At 42.5% G+C, this 12,497-nt stretch overlaps 1 protein-coding gene across 2 annotated transcripts; it reads right to left on the bottom strand.

Annotated features, from left to right (window-relative positions):
* Nucleotides 1–716: 716 nt before the first annotated feature.
* Nucleotides 717–12,455, bottom strand: GTPBP6 (GTP binding protein 6 (putative)). 2 transcript variants are annotated; one of them, XM_081001388.1, is made up of 10 exons: nt 11,953–12,455; nt 11,270–11,407; nt 10,489–10,559; nt 9,253–9,383; nt 7,954–8,024; nt 6,350–6,508; nt 5,253–5,461; nt 3,898–4,046; nt 2,741–2,893; nt 717–1,404 (listed from the first exon to the last, which is right to left on the bottom strand). In XM_081001388.1, exons 1-10 carry the CDS (start codon nt 12,302–12,304, stop codon nt 1,260–1,262), a joined length of 1,578 nt encoding a protein of 525 aa, XP_080857514.1. In that variant the 5' UTR covers nt 12,305–12,455; the 3' UTR covers nt 717–1,259. The 2 variants fall into 2 exon arrangements, with proteins under 2 accessions (XP_080857514.1, XP_080857515.1); XM_081001389.1 differs by having other exon boundaries at nt 11,915–12,125.
* Nucleotides 12,456–12,497: the final 42 nt, after the last annotated feature.

Raw genomic sequence — 12,497 nt, 5'->3', positions numbered from 1 at the left:
CACAGGCAGAGCAGCATTCTATGCTGTTGTGATCTGGGAGAATATGGGTGATACAAAAATGGAAAACCAGGAATGCAGGCTCCCACAGTTAGGGAATTGGCTCATCTTGAAAGCTGTTAAAAGACGTGCGCACAAAGAAGTAATCATGACAGCGCAGCTTTTCTTCTTGGTTCGAAAGCCAAGATGTATCAAGTTCCCAAAAGGCTGCATGCTAAGTGAGACAGCGACTCCTGATTGCGTGCTCAGCTACACTAAGTCTGTAAAATTCTGCAGGGTTCAGGGTTACCAAATTCATCAAGGCTTACTTATGGAAAAATAAGGAATGTGATTGAAGTTCATGGTTTAGGGACAACTAGGAAGACAGGAGTGCCTGGCGTGCTCTGGTCCATGGGGTCACGAAGAGTCAGACACGACTAAACGACTAAACAACAACAACAACAAGGAACAAAATGTTTAGCTAGAGCATCATGTTTACCACGGTAGGCAACAGGAAGGGGAATATTTGTTCCAAAAGCAAACCTTAGGGAGTCAGACTGAATAAATAAGAGCAGTGGACTTCAACCACGATGTAGCAGCGTTACAGAAAAAGCTAATCTACTTCTATGAAGGGTATAAGAAAGGAACAGCCGCAGAAAGGCTGACTAATGTATTCCAGAATCCCTAGTCAGTGTTAACAGTTCTAAGTGTACATTGAAAAAAATAGAGCTACAATCAAGTTTCCCCTGAAGGCATTAAATATTTATTTTTGTTAAAGGAGGGGAGCCCAGGCCTGTAATATAAAACTTTGGGTCTTTTCTTCTCCAAATAAGTAAGTACCTTTTAACAAAGTGTCAGGAATTGTAACACAGAAGTTAGAGCAGCATTAGCGGTCTGGAAAATCACGGCAACTTTTCTGATAAAACAACATTCACTTTGATTAAAAATTAGCTTTCTGACTGATAACAAACCCTGCATATAAGCAATTGAATAGATCTGCCACTTTGCCAAGAATGGGTGGTTTTATGCAATTCCCCATAAACCGAAAGTGTTGCAACTGTCTCATGACATTTTCACAAATACGCTTCTACAGCAATTCAAGGCAAACAGTTCCTGGTCTGTCTGAAGCAAACAGGATGAAGCTCTATATTCTAGCAAAGCGCTCTCTCTCTCTCCCTCTCTCTCTCTCTCTCTCTCTCTCTCTGTGTGTGTGTGTGTGTGTGTATTTAACAGCTCTGTAATACCTATTAAACAGAGATTCTCTGCAAAGATAATTTATCTTGTTAACTGCAAGATGAATAACTTGATCGAGGAAACAGTCTTTTGTATTTGCCCAAAGTGGAATTGTTTATGATCACCTTCACATTGGCTGTACCATCTTCAGGAACAACATCCACATCTTGCACTGTCGCTTCTTTGTAGAGCCAACTAGAAAGGCAGAAAACAGTGAGTGCCTTATAGACATTGGCTGTATGCAGACAAAAACCAATCTCTGGAGTATTAGGAACACCGTGTGCTTATGCACTCACTCCTACCCTTGCATGCTCAGATTAATAAGCAGTACCCTGGTCTGAGCAAATCCTCCAAATCAGGATTGCTGTTCACTTTGCACGATACTTGTAAATACTTCACATGAGGTGGGCACAGGAAGGTGGTAGGGTAGAGCTGAGGGTTCCCTAACCCAATATGAAGAATAAGAACTCCTTAGCTCCCTTCTACAGTGGTACCTCGGGTTACATACGCTTCAGGTTACATAAGCTTCAGGTTACAGACTCCCCTAACCCAGAAATAGTACCTCGGGTTAAGAACTTTGCTTCAGAGACGATGGATTTTTCGGAACTAGCCGACCTGACCGGAAGAGTCCGTGACCAGAAGGAGGACGAGTATCAGGAAGAATGGACGAAATTTAATGACTATTTAGTTAAATACGCTAAGTTAAATTAATTGGAAAAAGCTTGCAATTACCAGATAGGCTTAGGATTTAAATATGTAATGTGATGAATTAATATGTTTAATGCTGAATTGGTAAGAAAGAAAGATGTTAAGTGATTAAGTTAAGTTTATAAGAATTTTGATTTGGAAAACCGTTAAAATGATTTGCACTGAAATTCAACTAGGGGGATACGAGGAAGTCACTTAACAATGTTAATAAGATTAGTTTTAATAAGGTTATGATTTATGTTTGTTTGTGTGTTTATAATTTTGTGAAAAATCAATTAAAAAAGGGGGAAAAACTTTGCTTCAGGATGAGAACAGAAATCGTGCTCTGGTGGCAGCAGTGGGAGGCCCCATTAGCTAGAGTGGTGCTTCAGGTTAAGAACAGTTTCAGGTTAAGAACAGACCTCCGGAACGAATTAAGTACTTAACCCGAGGTACCACTGTACATTGAAACAAAGCAGTTCTGTGACTGCAGTCTAGACAGTCAATGGGAAACATTGGTGATGTGTTATGTAGTAGTAGCAGCAGCAGCAATGATTACAAGTCAACGGCCTGGTGGCACCCAAGGATATATTTCACCAAACTCAAGGTCAAGAAAGCTAACCAACACACCAAGAAGGGAACCCTTTCAGCTTTAACTGTTACAACAGAACCAACAGAACACAGGCAAGTTGTGGGTTTGGCAAGGAAAATGAAGCTATTTTTTAAAGATGTGCCAAAACTTTGCTGTGGCGAAAGACCTAAAAGCTATCTGCGTTTGATGAAAAGGATCCTCGATACAAATTTGCTCTACAACAAACACCCCGCAACCAGTAAGTAGCCTTACCTGAGCTGAGGTCCAGATAGATCGATTTTAATTGTCATAATGTTTTTCCCAGTTACTTTCAAAACACTGCTGTCTATTTCCTTTTTTAATTCTTCTAAACCATGCCCGAGGAGAGCAGAAACTGCCATTGCATCTGGCTCAGCCGGATGATACCTCGAAGAAAGCAGAGGTCTGAAAGTCAGGTCTTGGCAGCAGGAAACAATATAGTTGATACACAGTGTGTTTTGTTGCTGTGGGCCTAGGAATGTTTCAGACATATTAAGATGATGCTCATATTTTGATTCCATTCTATGTAAGAAGAACATTCTGGAATTAAGCTCCAAGATCATTTTGTTTGGGGAAAATTCAAGAGTATCAGGATCAGAAGAATGGTAAAATTCAGGTATTCAAACCTGATCAGGCATGTGGTTGACTCTGGTTCCTACCACTATCTAGCATCAAAAATATTGAAGTAAATGCAAGGTTCTTTCGCTCTTAAACCAATCACATAGCTCAGGTGCTACGTCTGTCTTCACTGTAAATGTAGTACAAATTATTTTTTTCTTCATTATGGTCTTCTGTAAGTGCAACTTTTCAATTCCCAAAGTGTTGCATGTTTCTGAGCCTCATTAAAAGCAAGCAGCTCTTTTGAGGGTTGTAAATATTAAATGGTTTATTTCTAAGAAACTCATAAACCAGTCAATCCAGTTTAAAGGACACAACATAATTTATATTAAATAACGTTTAAAACTGAGGAAATAAATAAAACACAAACTGTTGTGCGCTGGATTCCACCTAGCAGTCATTTGGCATTGTGAGTTAGAGAAAATGTCTCAATTTTTGGCCATGCTGGGTGGAATCCAACCATCCGCCTTGCATTCATGGAAGGCCTTTTGACTCGGCAGAAGCCTCTGCTAACCCCTGTACCCCTCCAGAGAGTGGAAGGATTTTCCAGACCAGTGTGGAGGTGTCTGATGGATCAAAAGCCCTTCTATGAGTGCCAGGGCTTCCACCCACTGACTTTTGGCTCTTGTCCAGGTTGACAGGGCCGTGGCGTTTTGCCAGCAATGCAGAAAATGAATCTGGCACATTGCAGCTCATTGCAATACTCTAGTTTAACTTGATTAAGAATTGAGATAGCCGGGAGATATAGACGATAACATTCTGTTACCTCTTACCTATTTATCAAATCCACTTTATTGTGAACTTCAATAATTGACTCCAGTAGGTGGCTGGGAAGATTAAGTTTCCTGAGAACCGAGAGCACGCTTTCCTTCTGGAGGTTGCTTTCCGGATGGCTAACATCCCGCACGTGTATGATTAAATCCTAGTAACAAATAATATGCATGCCCCAAAAGGTGCTGAGTTATTTGACTTTTAAAAGAGAGCTGTAAGAGAGAAGGCTAGTGTTTCATACTGCTATTTGATGAGGTACAAAACTGAACTCTAGGTGAAGTATTATTTGGCTAATTTCTAGAGTGCCTGTTTACTTTCCTAAGAAGTAGAAATTGCTTTCATCTCTAGCATATATTAACATTAACTATAGACCCTAAGCAATTCGACCTTCTCCTAAGGCTAGAGGTGGAAGTCCTTGGAACAACAGAGGAAAAATAGACCAGGAAAAAGAAACTTTTGAAAAAGCTAAACGGATGCCTCCAACCAGATAAAACTGAACCAAAACCACACCCATGTAAAGCTCCTTTTGTCAAATACTCTTGCATCACTCTGTAGTATTTAACATATGTGACACAAATGAGGGCTTAAAATAAACATATTTCTGAGAAAGACCTAAGAAGGCTGAAGTTAGCAAGCAATTCAGCATATCTAGGTTGTTTTTGGAAATTAATGTAAGAACTATTACGGGGGCAGGGTGAGTTGCACCCCATAGGTATGATATTTTGCTAAACAGATTTAAAAAATTGTATCTAAAGTTCTCACTTATGACAATAAAGGTAAAGGATCCCTGACAGTTAAGTCTAGTCGTGAACGACACTGGGGTTGCGGCGTTCATCTTGCTTTAGTGGCCGAGGGAGCTGACGTTTGTCTGCAGACAGTCCCCCGTCCCCCCTGGGTCATGTGGCCAGCATGACTAAGCCGCTTCTGGCGAAACCAGAGTAGCGCACAGAAACACCGTTTACCTTTCTGCCGGAGCAGTACCTATTTATCTACTTGCACTTTGACGTGCTTTTGAACTGCTAGGTTGGCAGGAGCTGGGACTGAGCAACGGGAGCTCACCCCCTCGTGGAGATTTGAACTGCCGACCTTCCGATCGGCAAGCCCTAGGCTTAGTGGTTTAGACCACAGTGCCACCCGCGTCTGCACTTACGACAATGTCCAATACAAATTGAGCACAGTATGTTGCAGTCCTCAACTCTTCCTCTAGGTTAGTCAAACAAAAGCCTATAAATTCCTCAGAAACAAGTGCCTAGTATCCAGGGGACCAGTATTTGCACCCACCTTAAGAGTAATTTCTCCCAAATATGTTTGTTGGCTTTTAGGCTCCATATCTGTTAACGGTGGTAGTTGTACTTACTGAGCAAGCTACATCTTCTAACGTAGCTGAAAATGATTCCACAAGGTCATGGGGCAGCTGAGACAGAAATCCAATCGTGTCAACATACAGGACTGTCAGACATGATGGCAGGAGGCCAGCATGGGCTGTAATGTCCAATGTTGCAAAGAGCTGATCTTGAGGCTGCAGTGCTGAATCTCCAGTAAGGGCCTTGATTAGAGTGGTTTTACCTAACAGAAATCAAGGAAGGAAAAGCTGAACCAGCCACAATTATAAAGGGAGGGGGGAGTTAATGGGATGGAGACTTGTCATTTTTAGAAGCAGAAAACCAGCAACCATCTCAATACTATTCATATGCCGGTGCACATCAGTGTGTTACGGACAGGTGTTCAGGAGACCATGATCCATCAGGTTTCATTTAGCCAGAAGGAAGTGTGCCTGTGAGTCTTTCTGTGACTGGTAGGGGGTCCCAGGCTCGGAGTCCCTTCCCTTCCCCAAAGAAAGCTATGGAGCTAAGTGTGCAGCACCTTTCCGTGAAATAAGCCAGCCTGGCTGCTTCAATCTGTCAGCATTTGTAGCCAAGGAGTGAAATCAGAGCTGTGATTGATGAGAGAGTTGTTTCAACACCAGTAAGAGGAAACCCCGAGGTCCTAAACAGCTTGTATTTCCCCCTCCCCTTTAGTGCACTTTCACTCCTTCTGTCTTATTTTCTAGTGGTCCTTGAAATCTCTGCAGTTTTCAATTCTTTTTCTCCTACATATCAGGCTCCACCTATCTTGTGGTGGGATCTGCTACTCCCTGTAAGTTATTTTCAGAAATAATACTACACAATAAACACAGATGGGTGTTCAGGAATCCCCTTCCACACATGGCAAATGCAGAATGTGAAAACTTTGCAAAGAGGCTTAGGCACTACCATTTATCAAGGATTTTAGCTATGCGGGAAACCCTACTAAGTAACAAAAAAGCACTTTGTTTTCTTGAGAACAACTGGCATGGATACATGTTACAGTCCAAGAATTAATACTTCCTTACACAAAGCTCTCTTCACATTTACATGAATTTCTGGCAAGTACTTAAATACTAGCAACATAAGCATTTGTGGTGCTGTTTCCTACCACAATTAGTGTAGCCCATTACTGAAATAGTAGGAAACTCTGACTTTCTTCTTTGACTTCTGAGTAAGCGCCTTTTTCTTCTAAGCCTCTCTAGTGCTTTTCGAATTTTTAGTTCCTTTTCTTTTAAGAGGCGAAGTTGCACTTCCATGAACGTTTCACCTGAAAAGCAAGTAGCAGCAAAGCAAAAATCACCCATTTGGAACACATGAGGGAAACAAGGGTGACACCAAAGATTAAGTCTTTGCAAAATTATTATTTTTTAAAAATAATCACACAACAGTAAAAATAAAAGCTGGAAACAATCCGAAAAGTCATGTATCATTTTTGTTAAAATATAACAGTTTCCATCATCAGTAATGATAATATAAAGAATTTTAATATACACTGGAACCTCGGGTTACGTTACCCTCGGGTTACGTTACCCTCGGGTAATGTAAACTTCGGGTTGCGAAAGCGGCAAACCCGGAAGTGTTTCGCCACTCGCACATGCGCAGAAGTGGTCTACTGCTGCACGCACATGCGCAGAAGAGGTCTCTCTGGTTGAGAAAACTTTGGCCGGACCTCCGGAATGGATCCTGTTCACAACCGGAGGTACCACTGTATATGAAAATAAAATTTTGGAAGGGATATGAAGGATTCAGCAGTTGGTGGAACACAATAAAAAGTGTGTATAGAGTGGTAACTAGTTATGAACTTAATTCATTCCGGAGTTCCGTTCTTAACCTGAAACCGTTCTTAACCTGAGGTACCACTTTAGCTAATGGGGCCTCCTGCCGCCGCCGCACGATTTCTGTTCTCATCCTGAGGTAAAGTTCTTAATCCGAGGTACTACTTCCGGGTTAGCGGAGTCTGTAACCCGAAGTGTTTGTAACCTGAGGTACCACTGTATTGCTTAGATGTATAGAACATTGAACATGACTGCCACACCTGCCTATTGCAGCTAGAATAGTCTTTAACCTTGAACATACTAGCACAGGCATGCCTTTTTCAGGAAAGATCTGTAAAAATGATGCCAGACTCCCTTTTATTCTTACCCCAGTTCTCACATAACGCTAACCCAAATCATGAGTAGGCAAGTATGTGGGTATTCAGAGCAGACATCACACCTGCATCATTCCTCCAGCTACTGTCCTGCTACCTGGAGCTAAGCCATGGTTTTGGCTTGACATTATTTCTGAACCCAAGGTCATGGTAAACAAAGAGCCACGGGTAAGCCAAGAAAAAAAGCTTGGCTTTAGCTCATGCTTTGTCAGGACACAAACCATGAGTTGGATTTGGATGCAACGCCAAACCAAACCACAGCTTATCTCCAGGTAGCATGGCAACAGCAGAATCGGAGGAAGAGCAAGGCAGCAGCAATTCATGCTTAGCTATGGTATAGATTAGTATTACGTGCTAACCAGGCCACAGATTTTCCTGGAGAATCCACAGAACCAAGTCTAAGCGAACGTGTTTCATATGCATGGCTCTAAAGGAATCATTACAAGAACAGTTCCAGAAAGACAAACTGCTTGTGAGTGGTAATCAGTGTTTCCATCAAAGCCCTTGATTGCAATAGTGATGGAGTTTTTTTACTATTAATTTCCACAATAAATGCAGCCTACCTGAACCCATAATGTATCTTGAGCCACCTCTCTGCTGATCCAACCGATTGACATCATTTCTTACATTGGTCCTGAGGGATAAAAAAATTAATATGCCTTTCAGTGGCCATAAAAGTCTATTGACAGTTAAGTTACAATGGATGCAACTCAGTTAAATTAGTTGAAACCAATGCAAGAAGTTAGTTGGAGTTAAAGTAAATACCATTGCTTTTAATGAGACCTAAAGCACAAGCCTAGGGATGTGGGTGGCGCTGTGGGTTAAACCACAGAGCCTAGGACTTGCTGATCAGAAGGTCAGCTGTTCGAATCCCCGCGACGGGGTGAGCTCCCGTTGCTCGGCCCCAGCTCCTGCCAACCTAGTAGTTTGAAAGCACACCAGTGCAAGTAGATAAATAGGTACCGCTCCGGCGGGAAGGTAAACGGCATTTCCATGCACTGCTCTGGTTCGCCAGAAGCGGCTTAGTCATGCTGGCCACATGACCTGGAAGCTGTATGCCGGCTCCATCGGCCATTAAAGCGAGATGAGCGCCGCAACCCCAGAGTCAGCCACGACTGGATCTAATGGTCAGGAGTCCCTTTACCTTTAAAGCACAAGCCTATACATGCCTAGCCAGAGGTTAAACCCCACTGAGTTTGACAGCACCTGCTCCCAGCTAAGTTGGCATAGGACTGTAATCTTACACATAATTAACATTAGCTAAGATCAGGGCCAGTCTGTGATTCTTTCTGATCGTTTAAACATACAGTAATACTTTCATTGGCAAAGAAATCTGTTTTATGGTACTATGCTGATGATGCTTTCACACATAAAAAAAGTATGTTAAGGGTCTCAGAACTTCTGAAAACTACATACACAGCCCTGAAAGGAGATGAAGTGCTGAATAAGTACTCATAAAAAACTGTAATGATAAAAAAAAATCCATGTATATAACTTTTGCCAAAAAAAGGTAACTGCTAAAGCTGCTTTTATATGTTGTAAGCTGCCATGTTATATTTTATAATTTTTTCAAATAAAGCATACAAACCAGTCTTCCCCAGTTTGGTGTTCTATTGATATTTCAGACTACAACTCCTATCAGCTTCAGCCAACATGGTCTGTTGTAGCTGTAGCTGATGGGAATTGTAGTTCTAAACATCTGGAGGGCACCAGGCTGGGAAAGACTGATCTAAGCTTTGTAATGTCGTTAACTACATCTATCAGTATATTACACAAGAGGCATGTCGATTTTAAGTTATTATCTGAAAGCGTTTCTGCTTTCTGTCCAGATACTAACATGAAATGTGCATTGCTTCAAGTACCTTAGAAGTGGGATTTCAGCCAATGCTATCTGGAGCTTTGCCTCTTTTGTTCGAGCATTGCAGCGGAAAATATGAAGGACGACTGTGTATCTGTCAAAGACCTTCACTTGCCAGGCTTCTTCAAGTTCTTTCTTTTAAAAGATAAAATAAACTGAAGGTTTTGATACTGCCTGTGAATTTGATGGAATTCAGAATTTTAACAATGTACTGCTGTAAAAGTAGCATCTAATGGCTTTAAGGACTTGATTGTAAAACCTATCAGAACAGCTCACGCCACTGAAAGTGGCAAAGGCAAAACCTCGTGCTTCATTTCCTGCATATTTATAGCCCTCTGATATAGAAGATGTCACTCCTGGAATGGGGATGGACCAAGTAGCCTCATCCCATAGCTTCATGCGAACAACACAACTATCTGTACCAACAGACCCTTCACACGTACAGCTGTACGTGCAAAGGCTTCTATGTGACCTGGAAACTGAACTGCACAGACTTCTGGACTGCATAGAAGGCTTTGTGCAAAGTTTCTTATCAGCACACAGTCATGTTGTTAATGCAAAGGCATGGGAGTGAGGTCTATGTATCCCTGGCCCTTTGCTGGACAACACAGGAGCAATATATTCTGAAGAAGGCTCTATGCTCCATAAGCCTTTCTAGACATGGTTTCACCTATACCCAAGTCACCACCTATGATGAGTTTCCTCTTCTCTGGTGTAGCATATGTGAATATGTAGCATATCACTGGGCACTATTGCATTGTGAGTTTCCCTGCTCCCACCAGCAGCTGGTACCTAGTGGAGTGGATTGAGTAAACTACTGCATTACAACATTGTGTGGTCTGTATTTATGCTACAGAGGGGAAATGTCATCACAAGGAAGTATTTGAGGTGCAAGTAAGAGAATGCCTAGTCCAGTTTTTCATGTGTATATTACAAACTGATGCATGAAAAGGCAATAACACATGGAATATGGAAACATATTTAGGTAAATTTTAGTGATGTTTAGCCATGAAGCAAACATCATACTCTGTCATAGTCCAATCCTATGCAGGTTTACTTAGCCCGTTCAACAGCAAGCGAATAAAATCAGAGTTATTTCTCGACTACTGGACTTCTGGACTACTACTAAATCAATGATTTATGCAGATTCTTAGCTACATTCACACTATATCAATATAATAAAAACATTCCAGAACCACGAAGGAAGACTTGTTAGCTTAGATATAAAACTTTGGATTACCTTTGTTAGAGGAGAAAGCCTTTCAACATTTACGAAGACAGATGATACGTTTGACAGTCCTTTAATCTTATCTAAAAGAAAAGTATTGAGATACATAATTTTGTAACTGACTTTTTTTTAAAAAAGTGAACTAGTAGCCCTGCATTTTAGGCATTTCTCAAGGACTGGCAGGGCAGGCACCCACTCCCTCTGCAGTGTCCTACAAATACTCATCAATCACATTCCTAGGGACAATTCACACCCTCAGGTAAGGCAAGAGTTTCAGCACCAGTCATTTGCTAAGAGAACATCTGACTCACTCTTGCACATAGCCAGATTATAGCATTATACTTGAACTACTACCAGTATCTGATGTTGGATTAATGTATATGGATATTAATCTGTTCCCCCAATTTGGGTGCATTAGAAAACAACAGAAGTGCAACAGCTGGTGCATGAGGGGAAGGGGTAAGCGGGTAGTACACATGCAGAAAGCTTGCTCAGAATTTAATAAGCTGCAGGTTAAAGAGAGTTATAACTGAACCAGTCCATTATGTACAGTCAACTGTTATTATTTATTATAGCAAACCTAAACATTTCACTGAAACAGTCACAGTGAAATATTTCAAAGTTATAGCCATTCAACCCCCCCCCCCCATTTAGAACATGTAGTATTTAAATTAGTATATAAATCTTATGGTTAGATACCACGGGGTTTCGTTTCATTTTATGAAAATGATAATGTGAAGCATTAAAGGAGAAAAGAAAAAAGCTTCAAAGCTTCCTACGGGTATTGTCTTACCAGTCAGAAGCTGAAAATTCCCTTTGCCAAAGATAAATTTCTTGTCAGGAACTTTTGTAGAAAGGATTATTTTATCTACAACTGTCCAGTTCTGTATGGTGTTTATGAGAGCAGCAGCCTCAGCTAGTTGTAGTTCAGCTGCCAGTTGGGAGAGAAAAATGATACAAATACAGTTCTAGTCACATAATAACATCCATTTTCAAGATCTGTTTATCCATAAACACACAGTTATAATGAAAAGTACATCTACGAAATGAAATCGTGGAATGTTAACCCCTTTTAAGCTAGAGGCAATGTCACGTCTAGAGATGGAGACACCAGTCTGTTTCTGTTCCAAGTCAGTTTCACATGTGCTCAAAGTCCCATGAACCCCAAATTCAGCTTAATGCATGTCACCGTAACAGTATTATTAACAATAATTGCCTCTATATCCCTCCCTTTTCCCTATGGAGCTCAAGGTGGTGTGCATGGATGTCCTCCACCCCATCTCATTTAATCCCCTGAGAGGTAGGTGAGGCTGAGAGGCAGCTGACTTGTGAATGACTTGGGCTGGTTTCTATGCCTGGTTGCCAACACCGTTACTCCATGTGCGAGTACAACACACAGGAGGGCAAGCTGGGCGCAGCTGCGTTGCAGACACACCACCTTTCTTGTGTGGCTGTGCCTGACGTCTGGCATCACACCTGTGGTCAGCTGCGGCTTGCCTGGCCCCCATTTCACAGCTGGGTGAACAATGAACACTTTCTGGGCGTCAAGAGGGAGAGTGGGCAGGCTCGGTTCCAGCAGATCTTCATCTATGTCCAGCCCGTCCTCATCTTCCTCCTCGTCGCCCCCTGCTCCGCAGCTGCTCCGGTTGCCGTCCCAACCCCTCCTTCCCTTAGCGGGCCCACGGCCAGACTCCGGGAGCCGATAGCTGGCGCCAGTGGCGTGCCAAAACCTGACCGGAGCGGGCGCCAAACGCCCAGCCGGTGGGAGAGGAATAGCGACGCGCAACTTCTGCACCAGCTGCCGCCACCGAAGACTCACGAGGACCATGGCGCGCGCATGTGTGTAACACCCATTAAGTCCCCCCAGTCGCGATTTGTCCGTCCCCCAAAACACGCCCCGCGGGTCCTATCACTGGTTGGAACAGAGCCGGGCGCAAAGCCCAGCCCCCCTCAAGCTCCGCCCACCGCCGACCCGGAGCAGAAGCAGTTGCCATGAGAGGGGCGGGGCTTGAAGGAAGAGC

This window comes from Podarcis pityusensis (assembly GCF_964106645.2).
Source record: "Podarcis pityusensis genome assembly, chromosome: 4".
In the NCBI taxonomy this organism is placed as follows: domain Eukaryota; kingdom Metazoa; phylum Chordata; class Lepidosauria; order Squamata; family Lacertidae; genus Podarcis; species Podarcis pityusensis.
This window is presented reverse-complemented; position numbering and strand designations above follow the sequence as displayed.